We start from the raw sequence: 17,731 nt of genomic DNA, 5'->3' as shown, positions 1-17,731 counted from the left end.
CTCCAAGGCAACTGAAAATAGGACAAGAAGCAATAGATGGAGACTAATCAAGAGAAGATCCAACCTAAAACTAAGGAGGAATTTCCTGACAGAACAATTAATCAGTGGAACAGTTCATAACATCAGAGAAATAATTTCTAAATTAAGAGGCTTTCATTATGAGCAATCTTATTTCCTACTGCCATTCCCACTATGGTATGTGTCCATGTATGTGTGCACCCCTTCGAGTCAGTGTTGACTCCTTGGGACTGCCTGGACAAGTACCTGCAGTTTTCATGATAAGATTTCAGAAGTGTTTCCCCTTGCCTATTTCCCAGGGCTGAGAGAGAGTGGCTGGCTTTGCATCTAAAATGGGGTTAGAATTCACAATCTCCTACTTTGTAATCACTACCCCAAACTGGCTTCTTTACCAGTTGTATGAAAATGAAGTATCCTACAAGTTGAGCTCTGTTCCTGCTATCCATACTATATGGACATATGTATCTTTCTTAGCAGCACTATTGAAAATATGTATCATCAACTTTTGCAAGTTTTTAGAAGTCTCTACCTAGTCTGAATTTCCTGTTGATTTTCTATTCAAGTACTAAGTAAGTCCATTTGAGAATGGTTGTTGAGCCAAGGCTGACCAAGGGCTACCATCTAACTCTACATTCCATCACTGATTAATAAAGTCAAAAAAAAAACACTTACCTTCATGCCAGGTATGCCAGGAAAACCTGATGAACCAGGTATACCAAGAGGACCCTATAAAGAAGAGATGTTGAGCATCAATGACAAATACTCTAAATATTCTTGCAAGAGCATTAATTAAAACAGTTTTCAGTGCGGAAGGGAGCTTTAAGAAGCACTGTGTATAGGTGCTTATTCTTATTTTATTCATGCCTTTCCTGTGGAAAAGGAATGGTAAGATTTTGACTATAATTTTATTATTAATATTTAACAATGCAATGGAATGGAACTGGTATATTGTTTCATGCTGGGAAATGTTCTGTACATGGAATGACTAGGCTCAGATTAGAGATGGGTAACATTTTCATTGAATTCTTTTTTCACATTTCTTTATGAATGAATATAGACTTTTTTTTCATGTGGGGCAAAGTGAAAGTTGCAGATCTCTCTGCTAAGTATTTAATTTCGTGGATCTGTGCATTCAATCATATCTGCAGTATTGGATCAGGATTGTTACCAACTTTTATCAGACTAATTCCTGGTCTTTGAACAACCGCATAGAAAGAGATACAGCCTGACCACTTTTCATGCTGGGAACTATTGCAGCTTGGCAAGGGTGGAATTCAAACTTTTTAACAACCGGTTCTGCAGGCATGGCTAGGTAGGCGTGGCTAGGTAGCCATGGCCATGTGACTGGGTGGGCGTTGTTTCTTCTTCTTCTTCTTCTTCTTCTTCTTCTTCTTCTTCTTCTTCTTCTTCTTCTTCTTCTTCTTCTTCTTCTTCTTCTTCTTCTTCTTCTTCTTCTTCTTCTTCTTCTTCTTCTTCTTCTCTGCTTCTTCTTCTTCTTCTTTGCAGAATCATAACAACCAGTTATATAGAACGAGTCCCAACCAGTAGAATCCCACCCCTGCAGCTTGGGTGATATAGAAAGTAAGCATTTTTCCTGTTAATTTCTGTAAAAGAACATGACAAAATTCACCAATTCAGTTATGGGAAGAACAGAAAAATGTGATATTATTTTTTTAATGGTTGTAGAAGAAAGTGAAAAATGGCAGATCCCCGATCCTTTCTCTCAGGATGACAACAAATGACAATTTAGATTTTGAACATTAATGCTTTCCACTTCAGTATAACAAATAGTCACTTCTGTGTAAAATACTACTACTACTAATAAAAGTGAAGGCCATATAACTGGACTAATCTCAAGACAGTGAAATCCAAAAAGGCAGAGATTATAACGCAAGTTTCAAAGAATTAAGAAAGAATTAGATGTATGAGTTACTCTGAATAATAAGGGAGAAAATCCTGCAGGGGAAATTAGTTTGATAGTATAAAGCAATAGCAACAGCACTTACTTATATACCACTTCACAGTGCTTTACAGCCCTCTCTACGTGGTTTACAGTGTCAGCATATTACTCCCAACAATCTGGTTCCTCATTTTACCAATCATGGAAGGTGGAGTCAACCATGAGCCAGTCAGGATCAAACTGCCGAACTGCTGGCAGTCAGCAGTCAGCAGTCAGCAGAATCAGCCTGCAATACCGCTTTCCAACCACCATGTCACCAAGGCTCAAAGCTAAAGCTGTTTTTTTTTGTTTTTTTCCCTTTAACCAAGAGCTGGTGCAGGAGAGGTATATTAGGATTTTATGTTGAGCAGTTTTGTTCCTTGGCCATGCCATGTTTTTAAGCAACACTGAAAAATGATGATGAATGCTTTCTGCAAATGGCCAAAAGTCTACGTTGGTACCAAATAATTCCTCTATGTGGTTACAGGGAAAGAGAGTATTCTAATCTGGATTTGCAGAGCAAATCTCCCTTTCCTATGATAAAGTCCTAATCTGCTCTTCATGCCAGTTAATGGTTTAAAGGCCAGGCATACTACATCCAATTTAACCCAAGTGGTATTCTTTTGATGCTGTTGTTCTTCTAATTTTGATTCACTTTAGACAAAACACTTTTGGCAGCAACAGAGCAACACATAAATATGTTTGTCTTCTACTCTAATAACATGCTTTAATGGAGCTCTACTATTACTGCTTACTAAACTGAAACTATTAAACTCAGTGGCCTGTGTTTGAAGTACGGAATCTTCAAAATTGGGAGCGGAGTCAGCTGAGACATCTGTCAGTTTCACTTTTTCCCACATTGAAATACACACACACACGTATATATTCTATATATATATGATAAAGAAATGTGAAAAAAGAATTCAATGAAAATGTTACCCATTTCTGACCTGAGGATACTCATACATTCCCTATAAAAGTTAAAGGGAGACAGAATTGGATTGACAGTTCTCTTTAAATATTTCACTTCCTCAAAACAAACTTGGTGACTTTGAATTTCATGGTGCATAGTCAGTGAAAGTCAAGTTGCAGAAAGACAGAACAAATCTTTAGTACTGTTCAATGCTTGCAAAGCAGCTAAAAGTTCCATCCAAAGATCAGAGCAGAGTTACAACACAAAATGTCACATTCCATGTTGTCCTGAATGAAGAATCAGCTATCAGAGACATTAGCAGAATGTCAGCATTCCAGCAACCCTCCATTACGCAACCCTCCATTATTATTACTATATATCACTTCCAAGACAATGTAGTCCATGGACAATAATCAAACATGTACATCATACTAGCCAGTTTTAACTCGAATATAAATATTGGAGAGAGTCTCTGCCAGTATTCATTTCTTCCACAGAAAAGAAAAATATCCTTTTTTAGAATAGAAAAGAATTGCAATAGTGGCGAATATCTGTAGCTCGGGTGTAGAGTGAAGGTGAAGGTTCATTCTCTAAGTTTGTGGGTTGGTTTCCAAATGTTTCATGAGCAGGCTAGATAACATCTTCAGCAGAGTTTAGGGGATTCTGTTTATAAGGGCTTCAGTTATGGGTGTATCAAAATAGGTCTTGTGATGGGTCAGCTGTGAGTCATCATTGAGTCTAGTGATGGGTCTTGTGATAAGGAGATTACCTCCAGTCAGTGTCATTGGGAGGGGAACTGCTGGTAGGGGAGTTGATTGAGGGTCAGTACTGTGTCTGGTTGATTGTGCGGTTGATCTGGATTCTGAGGGCTTGTAGGCTGATTGTAGGTCAACATGTCTGTTGATGGAATTGCTTGTGGAGTGCCAGGCTTATATGAATTCATAAGCATGGCGGGTGGTAGTGTGACCAATGATTTTTGTGTTGCTCCAATTGAACTAGTGCTGTTTGGTGTTGGGGTGGGTAGAGATTAAGGATTTGGATTGTGGCATGTCTCCATTGCATAAACTCTCAGTGTCCATACAAGCAACAAGTGATCATAATCATAAAATACAATAATCATAAATCATAAGATACAACACTCATTGATAAACATAGGATACTAAATAAACAAACAACATAAATCATAATGGGATACTAAATAAAGGCAACCAACATAAATCATGAGATACAAACAACAAAGTTATATGACTCTAATTAGCTAAGGAAATCGGCTTCCAAATAGTGGAAAGATTTCCAATTGTATAATGCTTTTTATGTGTTTAGTTATTCTGAATAGATAGATTGCTTAAGCAATCTCTGGACAGTGTTGTGCTGCAATTATAATGTTTTCCAAATCCTTTCGAATGTTCACTAGTCCCCTGTGATTTCTTTTTCTTTTCCTTGGCTGATTCGGCTCTTATTGAAGAACAAGATGCATATTCCAGTATAAAATATTGTCCGGGGTAAAGGATGTGTCTCCTGGCAATCTTAATAAGAAGAATGATCTGTTCCAGAAATGATTGACAACGGGAAAATTATGTGGTTTCTGGCCTTGCATTGAATTTTATTCAAAGCATCCCTGCAAAATCTCATCTTCTTTCAAGTTATTAGCCATTTGAGTCTTCTTTTAGAAAGTTGGAGGCAAATGAACCCAATCTACACACAAAGGGGAGTTGCAGAAAGATTTGGGGAAATAACAACAATAATGAAATCTCAAATGAAAAAACAGAAACAACAAATTTAGTCGACCGGTTGCCAAATTATACATTAGATAAAATACTCTGCATTAGTTGAACCCTGTGGCCTATAGACAGGACAGATTCCTAATCTAGATCAAGAACATCTTACCAGAGAAGGGAGGTTTAATTTATTCTCCTTCATTTTTCTACTGAGATTTACACACTTTCAACACCGAAAAGAATACATTTTGAAGCAAGATTAAAGATAGGGCTCATTGAATGCCAATGTTTAGTTGTATGTTTCAATCAGTGGTGGGATTTTTAAAAAATTTACTACCGGTTCTGTGAGCATGGCTTGGTGGGCATGGTGTGGCTTGGTAGGTGTAGCAGGGTGTAGCAGGGAAGGATACTGTAAAATCCCCATTCCCACCCCACTCCAGGGGAAGGATACTGTAAAATCCCATTCCTTCCCCATCCCTCTAACCTGCTTTCCAGCTCCATTTTCCTGTACAGGGCAACAAAAGAAGACCCAGCCAATCAGCTGGGACTCAGAAGGCAGAGCATAGATAGGAGTGGGGTCAGTCAGAGGTGGTATTCCGAACTACTCAAAATTTCCACTACCGGTTCTCCAGAACTGATCAGAACCTGCTGAATACCACCTCTGGTTTCAACCACCTGAATCATACATCCAGCTAACATTCATGGCAAAGATAGGCTGCCGTGTTTGATTATGCTTTTTTATATATTAACAATAAAGTCCATTTTTCACCGATGGGTGCTACCATGACCAAAATACCTAGACACAACTTAGGCACAATGGAGAAATACAGTAGATCTAGGGGAATATTTTTCAATCTTGGCAATTTGACAATGTCTATCTTTAATTTCCAGAATTCCTTCCTGCAGAATTCAGGGAGTTGAAGCCCACTCATCTTCAAGTTGTCACTTTCCAGGGAAAGTCCAGGATTTCTAGTGATTTACCAAAAAGTCAATTTTAGGGGGGGAATTCCTTAGGAGCTTTAAGAAGAAGATTTTAACAAACCCAGTGGCCATTGGATTTTCTGTTGGGAAAAGATCAGGAAAGAGAAAAAAGATTGAACAGAGAAAAGCCACAGGAAATCAAACAATTATTATTTTTTACTTCCCAATCATTGTCTCATTTTAACAGTAATTCATGCATTAATGTACACTGTCTTCTACTGGCATTATTGTTCAGTGACAATATGACTCAATCTATCCGACATATTTAGGTTTTTTCCCCTGATCTTGTGATAATGTATGGCACATTTCTGCCCACTGGTTATCAGGCTGGCTGCTTCAGCCAACTCTGGAGACTGATGAAAGGAGATTTAATTTGGAATTATGTAATGCTAATTATTATCAACCATGTGTATATGTGTGCATATCCACATATTTTAATTTTTGTGATGTTTTTAGTCTATATATTTCCTTCTTTTTGCCATTTAAAATTCTGTTACAAACTATCTCTTATTATCTTATGATTTATCAATTGTTGTTTGTATCTTATGATTAATGAGTGTAACTATGATTTGTGGTTTATGACTTTCTTACTTTGTTATTTGTATGTACACTGAGAGCTTATGCATCAGTGACAAATTCCTTGTCTGTTCAATCACACTTGACCAATAAAGAATATTCTACTCTACTCCACTCCACTCTATTCTAAAGAATATTCTATTCTATAAAATAATAGCTGTTAAGTTAACATTACTGATTCATGAACCTGGTCAAATACATTCTGGACATAATCCACTACATATTAACTTGAAAGGCAGAAAGGAGGGAAGAAAGATCTAAGTTTGGTGCTTGCTGGGGGGTTGCTTGGAAATGTTCCACAATTTAAATAAATGCAGCTTCCATTGCATTCACTTGCAAGCTTTCTACCAATTATCTGAAATTCAATCTGAACTCCATATTACATCTAAAATGGATCAGGTCCTTAGAATGCAGTGATGACAACACTTACAATGCACCCATGTTCAGCCACACACATGCACATGCAGAAAGGGTTCCTTTGCTCATCAGGCTTTTTAGAATTCTCCACTGGCAGTGACTGAGAAGTCCTCACTATGGCGTGATGAGACAATTTTGGAAAGAGAATTGAGTATAGAGAGAGGCTCACATTTGAAAGCTTAATTGCCTTGTGGGGGTGGGTGTCTCTTGAAGAGAAATTTCAATACATGAGAAGGGATAGTCCTTTCTTCCTTTCTTCCCCAGGGATGTGTTTTTTCCCAACTGTCTCCCTGCACTCAGTAATTATGGCTTTAAAAATTGTCCACTGCTGCCAATAAAAACTTCTTAAAAGCCTAGTTGTTTTAGACAACTAGACAGCTGTGGGCCAGATGGAAATGGCCCTCAATGTTACATCTGGTCTATGAGGATATATCTAGAGTGAAGAAGTTAGTTGAATTAATACAAGAGAAAAGTAAGTACATTTCACTAAGCATTTCTTCTCCATCAGAAAAAACCAACAGTTTATATGAGTTGAGTTTGTTTAAATATTTCCAGAAAGCAAGTAGGGAATTGTAAACTGGATGTTTCCTCAATCTTAACTCTTGTACATCTATTGGATAGCCAACAGTATTGGCACTTTGTCAATAACTAAGCATGAGAACCTCAAATCTCTTGTCTCATTGGCTACATCCTTTCTCTTTTCATTTATTTATTAGTTTTTTATCCTGCCTTTATTACTTTATAAGTAACTGAAGATGGTGAATGTACATGATACTCCTTCCTCCTCCTCTTTTCCCCACAACAATCACCCTTTGAGGTGGTTTGGACTGAGAAAGATAATGACTGGCTCTAAGGAACCCAGCCATCTTTCATGCCTAGCACTGGACTAGAACTCACAGTCTCCTAGTTTCTAGGCCAGCACTTTCACCCACTACATCAAATTGGCTCTTTCTTTTTCAGCTTCTTCACAAATAAGTAAATAAATAAATAATCCAGGTGAATGAACATGTTACAGGTTTTGACCTGAATTTGGCTGGTCAACTGTTCCTGATGCCTGCAAAGGAGTCCCATTAACTGTTTTACCTAAGATACTATTTCTGCAAGTACTGAACACACTTAGAAATTGTTTTGCCATGAAATGTAGTTAGCAGCTTGTTTGTTGTCTTGTTTATGCAAGAAATAAGGCAGTTACTTAGTTTTCCTTTCTTTTTTGCATTTCTGAACAAAATAAATAAATTTAAAATTCTAAACTTTTTTGCAAACTGTCTTACCGTCATACCTAATCTCCATTACCTATAGAAAAAGCTTTGTTTAAAGGACATCTGAGATATGTTTCCATGTGTTTACAGATGGTAGTGGAGTAAGCAAAGGCCAGGGTTCTCCAACATGTTCAGTACTATTGATCCCCCACCCCAAGGTTTGATGTGATTCCCCCACCCCAAGGTTTGATGTGATTATTCATTGACGTTGTTGTTATTTGTGGTACTATTAGTTAAAGTAGTATTTATTAAATTATTTACTTATTTTCTCATATTTAATGTTTTGGGGAAGGAAGGAAGGAAGGAAGGAAGGAAGGAAGGAAGGAAGGAAGGAAGGAAGGAAGGAAGGAAGGAAGGAAGGAAGGAAGGAAGGAAGGAAGGATTTTATCTGCTCTCCTACCACAAATCTTTAAGATTCTTTGCACTGGGAGAGAGTCACTGTCCCAATGTCACCCAGTAAATACCATAGTGGATACTGAAATCCAGGTGATATGCAGTCCAAGTCCAATAGTAGATAGTACTATTTTGTTGAGGGCATGGTTCTGTAAAATATCTTAATAAATTATGATGTTATGAATTGCATATCTGTCACATCACTTAAAGAAAATGGGGATTCCAAAGAAATACTTACCGCTGGTCCTGGTTTCCCAGGCATGCCATGTGAACCACGAGCCCCCTAAGGGGAAAAATATGGTTACAAGATAGAAGTCTGATTATATGAACATGATTTCCAAAGGGATATTGATTGCTACAAGGGATTTCAAAAAAAATCTGCCACTAGTTTCTATTAGAAACAGAGTGGCTTCATTACTGCACATGTAACTCAAGACAGAGATTGATTTCTCATTGATTATAAAGTCTTCTTGCAAGGAAGACTGAAGTTGTAAGAACATTTCCTTGGAAATAACTTGGCATAGAAAAGACATTCCCTGTTATTTTCTTAACTACTTCAGGGGAATGTATTTGTTTTGAACAGAACTGTAGCAGTCTTCTTCTTCAATATGTTTCAGGTTATTTTCAGCTGCTACTAACATATAGGTCTGCATTGATAATTGCTATTTTCTTTCTACATGAGGGGTCTAAAAAAGCCATTAGAAATTACCAATGCTTTTTAGTTGCTTTCTAGTGCAGTTGTCCAAAACTGAGTGTTTCCAAAATTAGCTTTTAACTAGAACTCAATAAACAGCAAGTTTAAAGTGAACAGCAAGCAAAAAGATACTTAAATGGGGATGCTTTAACACCCTTGTTCAACAATTACACTGGTTTTATCTATGCTTTGTACCAAAAACAGTTACTTACTGGAACGCCCTGTGGTCCAATTCGGCCTCTTTCTCCTGCCATCCCACGGGGACCCTGGAGTCAATAATACCAAAAGAAAAGGATATTAGTCCAAAGTTAAATAGGAAGTGGAGATCATCTGCTTGTAATTCTCCCCAACTCTAGTTATGACTGACCAACAATTTCCTTTATCCACCCCAAAACAAATATTATCTGGGCAGTCAGCATAAAAATAATAAAAGTTCAATGAATCTTAGGTAAACATACAGGCACACACCCAAACAGTTAAGGAAGTGGAATTTAAAATATATTTTAAATAAGACAGAACCCTTTTCTTCTCTTGCATTATGAAGTAAACATGTTGTGTCATACATTTTTCTCTATAAAAGAAGCAGCTAAGAATTCAGAATAACAAGAGTTGGAAGGGATCTTGGAGGTCTTCTAGTCCAACTCCCTGCTTGAGCAGGAGATCTTGACCCACTCCAGACAAATGGGCTGCCCAGTCACTGGAGGTACTCCTCCAGTGATGGTGTACCCACAAGGTCTGGAGGCAAATACTGAATACCCAAATAGTGAGTGAGTTGTTTGTGTGGGGTCTGTATGTATGTGATGCAAAGAAAATTGCTTAATAGTTGCCTGTACTAAGAATAGTCTTCTGAGGCAATGTATAGCAAGTATGGCATCTCCAATTTGTTGTTAATTATTAGGCAGGTGCCTAAAGGGTAAGACAATCTATCATCATTCTATCATAACATCCAGTTTCTATTAAATACAATTAATCAGTGGTGGGATTCAAATATTTTTACTACCGGTTCTGTGGGTGTGGATTGGTGGGCGTGGCAGGGGAAGGACACTGTAAAATCTTCACTCAAGAGGTGGTATTTGCCGGTTCTCCAAACTACTCAAAATTTCTACTACCGGTTCTCCAGAACTGGTCAGAACCTGCTGAATACCACCTCTGCAATTAATGTAAAAGAACAAGCAGATACAGGGAAAAGCAGAGTCAATCATCATTTAAGGTCAGTGATGACAGAAGAGACATAATACATTATAACTTATAATACAATATAGAAGCATAACATCAGACCAGATAATGTATTTGATTTTCCTACAGCAACAATGGTCATGGCTGACTTGAATTCATAGAAAAAAGTTCTTCCCCTGGCTTAAAGAAGACAAGTTATGTTGTCTTCGTTGTTGCTGTTTTTTAAAAAATCTCCTTGCATTCTCTTAGTTACTACTTCAAGGCTCAATCTGGTTGATTGTCTCTGTAGGAAACAAATTGCTAGTATAGCTTCTGTGGGAATTTTTTTCACCTTAAAAAAATATCACCCCTTTGTTCAGTTTTCTTACACTTTGATCAGTAGTGGGATTCAAAAAAATTTACTATTGGTTCTGTGGGAATGGCTTAGTGGGCATGGCAGAGGAAGGATACTGTCAGTGGTATTTGTCAGTTCTTGGAACTACTCAAAATTTCTACTACCGGTTCTCCAGAACTGATCAGAACCTGTTGAATACTACTTCTGAGTTTGATTGGCAGCTGGTATAGATTGCCATCCCAACTAAATGTATGACTGTGGGGTCTAAATCAAGAGCAACTAAACAAGACAGCTAAATGAAGAAATAAAATTGATTAAGATATTTCTTCAATAATTAGACTAAAACTACACTTATATAGTAATAAAAAAACCTACAGGTGGAAAAAAGGAAAATAAATGTGAATAATGAATATGATACACTCACCATAGGACCTGCTGCACCCATCTGTCCTGATGGGCCTGATTCACCCTATGCATTGAGTGGGGAAAAAATAGTTTATTCAAACTTGCTACATTTCAGTAACAAAGCAAAGAACAAAAAATATACATCTTGCAACAATCCATCATTGAATAATGAAATTAAAATCTAATATACATTCCAAATAGAAGTGTTTTTTTTTTCCAGTGAGACTGGTCCATCAGGGCAACCTGGTCTACCCATTTATGGGACAGAGAATACTGCTTCCACTTCTGCTTTGCAGCCCCAATCCAGGAGCCTTCACAGGCAGTCACTTTTGTGACAAACTATTTTTGTGTTGAATTCATTTGTTGGTAAAATATAAATTCTTTTAAATATAAGATAGCTGGAAATTATTCCAAGCAAAGTATCAGATATTTGTGAGGTTTTGTCATATCATTTTGATAGCTTCTCCTCCTCCTTCTTCTTCTACTGATCCTTCAATGACAGCTTCAAATATATACATGAAATGTATTGTACACACTGCACGGTCTTGTGAGAGTGAGGGATTCTTGAGGACAGATTTAAATATCTTAGTAGGGATGGTTTCTTCTTTTCAGGAATTTATTCCATCCCAATCCTCTCCAAACAGAAGGTTATATTTTTAAAAGGTATCCACTGTTGCCAATGAAAACTTTTTAAAAGCCTAGTTATTCCACAGGCTAGACAACTGTGGACCAGATGAAAATGGCTCTCAACACTACATCTGGTCCATGAACTATAGGACCAAATTAAGCAAAGTTAGAGTGTACTCATTGTGCCAGTATTTCTCATATGTGAATTTCATCTAACCTTGCAAAATAGAGAACATCCTTATGTGAGTTTCTCTGCAATATTTTTGTCACCTAGCTACAAGCAAACTTTGATGACACTCTTAACATACAGTTATTCTGGCTTTAGATTAAAGAAGGTAGTTAAATTAACACAAGGATAAAGGAACCCTATCACACTAAAACTTTTTTCTTCATCAGGAAAAAACAACAAGGTGCATGCATTGAGCTTATTTAAATCCATCCATGAAACACCAAAAGTGACAGCAAAAGTGAATATTTCCTAAATTTTAAGTCTCCTAGAACTCCTTCTATTGCATAGAATAAATAATGGAATCAGCTGGTGCTCCATTCAAAATCCAAGAAAGAAATACTTAGACTCCATTAATTAGAGAAAAGATATCTTTTACTGGAAATCAAGTGGTAGCAACAAAAGAATTCTGAATCTGAGAAAATGGCGCGTAAATCACATATACAAAGTAATGGCAATGTTCCCATCCCCAAGAGTTCAATTGGCTCATCCAATTAAAAGTTGTGTATAGCATCATGTGGGCATCGCCAGGTGGTGATGGGGCTTCTGTCCATTGACCTTGACAAAGTTTGATAAAGGGTTGCAGCTGCGCATAGCATAGGATAGAAACCTAAGCAAGAATGTACTCCCCCCAGTTTATACAGTTCTGGTTTGTAACACCTCCAGCTCACTTCCCATAATCATTCTCCCCCTCCTCCCCCTATTACTTATGACAGTCGAAAGATGCAAAGCAAAGGGAGAAAATCTTGAAGGCTGACAAATGTTCAATATTGTCATTGTCAGAGAGAGACAGAGACAGAGACTGACAGAGGGAGACAGAGAGAGATCTGATCTAACCTCTCTCTCTCCCTCTCTCCCTCATACACACACACACACACACACACACACACACACACACACACAGAGAGAGGCAGGGTGGAATGCAAATTTCTTAACAACCGGTTCTGTGGGCATGGCCTAATTTGTGGGTGTGGCTTGGTGGTCATGTGACTGGCTGGTCATGGCTTGTATGTAAATATTATAAATATTTATGTAAATATTGATTTTTTTTAATAAAAAAGAGCAAATTTTACCCAAAATCAGGCAAAGTAGACAGGCAGATTGAGTTGCTCAGAGAATCACAGATTCACTCAGAGATCTATCTTTCTATCATCGGCTATCTGAGTCTGCACTGAATAATAGAAGCTTCAGTCCTAAGGAAGGTTAAAAGCAGAGCCAAAGTTCTAAAGATTAGCTAGAAAGCAAGAAATCCAACAATTTCCTGCTTTCTAACTAATCTAAATCTCCTGGCACAGCAGAACAGCTGATGGTTGGGGGGGAGGAAAAATAGCAACTTAGTAGGCAAGTTTGGGCGGGGAGGGTTCCTGCAAGCCATGTGGGAGGCGGAGCCTTGTGTTCCTACGCAGCCTGGATTAATTGCTTTGGGGAGTGTTCTTGGGGTGACATTTCTCTGTGGACCACCAAAATTTTCTTGCGGACCACCAGTGGACCGTGGACCACCGGTTTGCGACCACTGATCTATATAGTTGTCCATTTTTCAACTAACTAACTACCCTTACTACAGCATAAGTAAGTAAGTACAGTGTTTCCCTGAACATAAGCCCTGCTGCCAAAAATAAGCCCTAGCCTGATTTTTTAGAGTGGGCCTTATATAAGCCCTAACCCCAAAATAAACCCAGGGATGAGGTTTCAAGCATTCAGGGGCTGATGATGTCCAGCAGCAGCAGCCAATCAGCCCCTTGATGCAGCACAGATAAGTCCAAATGTGGAGATAGAGGTGGGGAGGGAGAGACAGGCTCATTGGAGACTTGTATGGCAGCATTGGAAGCAGGCAGAGGCAGAGGGATGGGGGAGAAGCAGGTGATCCCGACACTGGAAAGCAGTGGGTGCATTGGGATCGCCTGTTTCACTCCCATGCCTCTGCCTCCGCTGTATACTTTTCACCCAGAGAGAGACGAAGCTTCATCTACTTGCAAATGGCCACTTTGAAACTGAAAGATTAGCTCCATTTCAAAGCATTTCATTTGCAAGCAGACAAAGCTTTGAGTCTCCATTTCTCCATCCGGGCAAAAAATGTATCTGCCCTGGGAAGGTGTGCAAGCCATGGTGGCTGCAGGCAAGCAGATGATGGGAGGGAGTGGGTGGGCAGCCACAAAATAAGACTTCCTCCAAAAATAAGACCTAATGGGTCTTTTGGTCCAAAAAAATAAGACCCAGTATTATTTTCAGGGAAACACATGATAAAGCAGAGTCTCTTTTTTTGGCTCCAAACTTAACTGATTGTATGATTTATGCCATTTCTGAATAATTATTATTTTTGACATATATTTTGGCAAACACATCACGCATCATAATGTGAAGGTTTCTTCCATAACTTCTCTAAAAGTATACATTGCATTTCATAACAAGTTGCAGCAATAGAACAATACTATTTTACTACCTGGCAAAAAAGCCACAAAATTTTACCTTGGATCCATGGGCTCCAATTTCACCTTTAGGGCCATCAAGTCCTTTCTCTCCCTGTGATGTAAATATAAATCAGTAATTGCAGTGGCGCATATATATATATATATATATATATATATATATATATATATATATATTCTGAGGTTTTCACGGGTATTTGTATGTGGATCTTTGGTTGTTTGGGTTTTCTCCAGCGTAAGATTCGAAGTATCTAGGCAACGTTTCGATGAAGTCTCATTCATCATCTTCAGGCTTCTGTCTTCGGCTCAGAAGAAGCAAGAGCCGAAGACGGAAGCCTGAAGATGATGAATGAGACTTCATCGAAACGTTGCCAAGATACTTCGAATCTTACGCGGGAGAAAACCCGAACAACCAAAGATATATATATATATACCCAGTAAAAAAAAAAATAGACAAATAATTTGGAACCCACATTCACCAAAAAAAGTGAAAAAAGAAGCAAAGATATTTTTAAGAAATTGCCAAATACACGTCAATTCTTTCATTAGGAAAAGATATATTCACACTTACTCTGGGGCCCTTTAGACCTTGATGACCTGGTGTACCAGGAAAACCTCGAGCTCCCTGAAGCAGAATGAGAAAATCCACAATTATATAATGACACAAGACGCTTCTTCATTTCAAGTCAAACTACTGTCAAGTCCTCTTCCTGTCCCCACAGTATAGATCAGGGTTGTCAAATTGGTTGGTCCATGGGCCTGATGCATCACACGCAGGCCACACCCACCCCAGCTCTGCAAAGGCAAAAAACACTGATACGTTACGTGACACGATTGAGTTGGACACCTGTGTTATAGATGCTTGTACCACCTATCTATTCACACATGCAAGTTGCCTATAGTCATTTGAACCCTGTATAGGCTTTGCATGTAACAAAAGTATGCAGGGATAAATGTAGTTCTCAGTGGCCTAACAAGCTAACCATGACATTATTTAATTGTCCAACACATTTGTGCAGTAAGGAATCTCCTCTATCCCTGGAAGTATATACTATTTAAGCTCAAATTACATACTGCATAATGTACATAAGAAGCATTTAATAGAGATTTGTTTTCTTCTTCTTTTGACTATGTGTGGATGACAAGGAAATTCAAAATGGAGACTATAAAGGCAGTTCCCAGATGCAAGGATGGTAATATATAGTCCATTACATTTTAACCTTCAGAATCCTGGAAGTGACACCAATTGAGGAAGGCCAGTCCAACTTCTTTTTTAAACTAGGTCCTTTATGAGATGAAAATGGGAAAATATTAAATACTTGGTGTAAGAAGAGGTAAAAAAATTGAAGTATGAGGATTGAGATACACAAACACCGGAAAACGTTACATACTACAGTTGCATATGCCCTGAAACTAAAAATTATAGAACAATTGAATGATGGGAGAAGATTTGAGGTACTTGGAAAGGTATAAAAGAATGAGGCTCACAGATTAAATAAAAAAAGGGAGGCAACCAACTTTAAAAGGTAAATAAAGTGCCTCTTTATTTGTAGAGGCCACAAATTAACATTCTGGCATAAGTATATAATGCACACCTGAGCTTTCTACATTACAAAATCTTAGCTTCAGGATGCAAAATTATATCCAAATTTCACTGCTTATATTTAAATAAAAAATAACTTTGAAAAGCTTCAAAGGAAGCAGCAGATAATAATCTCAAAAAAGAGGGAAAAATGTGAAATGACACGTTTGTTCTACAATACCCTGTGAAAGCCTTTTAGTTGCTACAGAATTGAACATATGTCCTTCAAGATTGTGGAAAAAAAGTATCATTTAGTAAGTGGCGATCTCTTCCCTCCTGTGATCTAATCAGAAAGCAACTAAAGGCATTGCCCAAACTGAAATGGCCTGATTTTAGCGTCTCAGTTTTTCTGTTCATTTTTCCCCAGGGCAGAGATCATTCACCAGATATGCTGACTTCCAAAACTTACCAGAAACCCAAGCCTATCTTTTACAGGTCTTTGAAATGGCTTGAAATTAATATTTGCCTCTTTTAATGTTTACTTATTTGTCCAAGTTTTCAAAGGATTTTGGTATCTGAGGTTTTTTTTTTAATTTAAGTTTATGAATAAATGAAATAAATTGTAAAGCATAACATGAAAAAAATTATCAGGGCCTTGGAGTTTTTGTGCTTTGTAGTAATATACGTTGAGCTGTTGCTGTTCTTTAGCTTAACAGAACAACAGAGTTGGAAGGGACTTTGGAGGTCTTCTAGTCCAACCCACTGCTCAAGCAGGAGACCCTATACCATTTCAGGCAAATAGTTCTCCAATCTCTTCTTAAAAACCTCCAGTGTTGGAGCACTCACAACTTCTGAAGGCAAGGTTTCCACTGGTTAATTGTTCTCACTGTTGGGAAATTTCTCATTTCTAGGCTGATCCTCTCCTTGACTAGTTTCCAGCCATTGCTTCTTGTCTTGCCTTCAGGTGCTTTGAAGAATAGGTTGACCTCTTCTTCTTTGATTAAAGATTGGATAGATATTGGAACACTGATCTCATGTCACCCCTAGTCCTTCTTTTCATTAAACTAGATATACCCAATTCCTGCAACCGTTCCTTGTGTTTTGGCCTCCAGTCCCCTAATCATCTTTGTTGCTCTTCTCTGCAATCTTTCTAGAGTCTCAACATCTTTTTTTGTGTGTGTTGTGGTGACCAAAACTGGGTGTAGTATTCCAAATCTTACCAAGGCATTATAAAGGGATACTGACATTTCACATGATCATGATTCCATCCTTCTGTTCACACAGTTTGTGTTGGTTTTTTTGGCAGCTGCAGCACACTGCCGACTTACATTTAAGTGGTTGTCTACTAGGACTCCAAGATCCCTCTTGCAAAAGTAGGAAAGCAGCTTACATGCAACCTGAAACTATGCGAGTTTCCTAACTTAATGGTGCAGAACTATCTGCACAGCAGTATAAACATCCTGAGTGGTTTTTAAGGCCAATTTTAAGCATTTCTCATTTGACTCTGAAATTTAAATGCACATACAAAACAATGAGAGAAAATGTGCCACTGTTGTTTTGCCTGATTGGTCAGGAAATATACATCTTTATAATCAATAAAGCTTTGGAATTTGTTCTATTATGCATAATTCTCTTAAGTTTTCTTGCAAAACAATCTATTTTTGAATCAGCAATCTTAAACCAGAATTGTTTAAAGCTTTCTCCTAAAACCCTTTTTATCATAGGGTTCTTTCAAAAATGCTACTGTATTATATTTCACAGGATAGCAAATCATCTATTTAGTTTGAATCGAAGAGAATAATAATTTTGCATTGACTGTTCCAATGAGAGTAAAGAGAAAAGTTTTCTGACCAAACTGGCACAATGACACCTAGTAGCAATTTTTCTACTGGTTTGTTCTGAAATTTTTTGTTGTTTTGTTTCATGTTTTTATGTTTTGGAATCTACTAACAAATATTTTTTCTGTAATTTTGTTTAATGATAATACTTAGTATGATAAGCTTTTTTTCATACCGATCAGAAATCAGCAATGTAACTATTGATCCTCTTCACAGAGGATAGAGGAAACAGAGAAAACTTCTGGCTCATCCTGATATAATTACAGGTT

The 17,731-nt window shown here is 37.8% G+C and overlaps 1 protein-coding gene across 3 annotated transcripts in view; it reads right to left on the bottom strand.

The window, feature by feature from the left end:
* Window positions 1-17,731, bottom strand: part of COL5A2 (collagen type V alpha 2 chain) — a 174,246-nt gene that overhangs the window by 45,639 nt on the left and 110,876 nt on the right. For all 3 annotated transcript variants that reach the window (XM_026696925.2, XM_087919820.1, XM_087919821.1), the window contains exons 13-18: window positions 14,674-14,727; window positions 14,143-14,196; window positions 10,843-10,887; window positions 9,121-9,174; window positions 8,453-8,497; window positions 691-744 (exon numbers count right to left, since the gene is read on the bottom strand). In XM_026696925.2, the coding sequence (XP_026552710.1) occupies window positions 691-744; window positions 8,453-8,497; window positions 9,121-9,174; window positions 10,843-10,887; window positions 14,143-14,196; window positions 14,674-14,727 (306 nt within the window). The remainder of the gene's footprint in view (window positions 1-690; window positions 745-8,452; window positions 8,498-9,120; window positions 9,175-10,842; window positions 10,888-14,142; window positions 14,197-14,673; window positions 14,728-17,731) is intronic.

Source organism: Pseudonaja textilis, chromosome 1 (genome assembly GCF_049901715.1).
Source record: "Pseudonaja textilis isolate UNSWEBS1 chromosome 1, rPseTex1.2, whole genome shotgun sequence".
Classification (NCBI taxonomy): Eukaryota; Metazoa; Chordata; class Lepidosauria; order Squamata; family Elapidae; genus Pseudonaja; species Pseudonaja textilis.
This window is presented reverse-complemented; position numbering and strand designations above follow the sequence as displayed.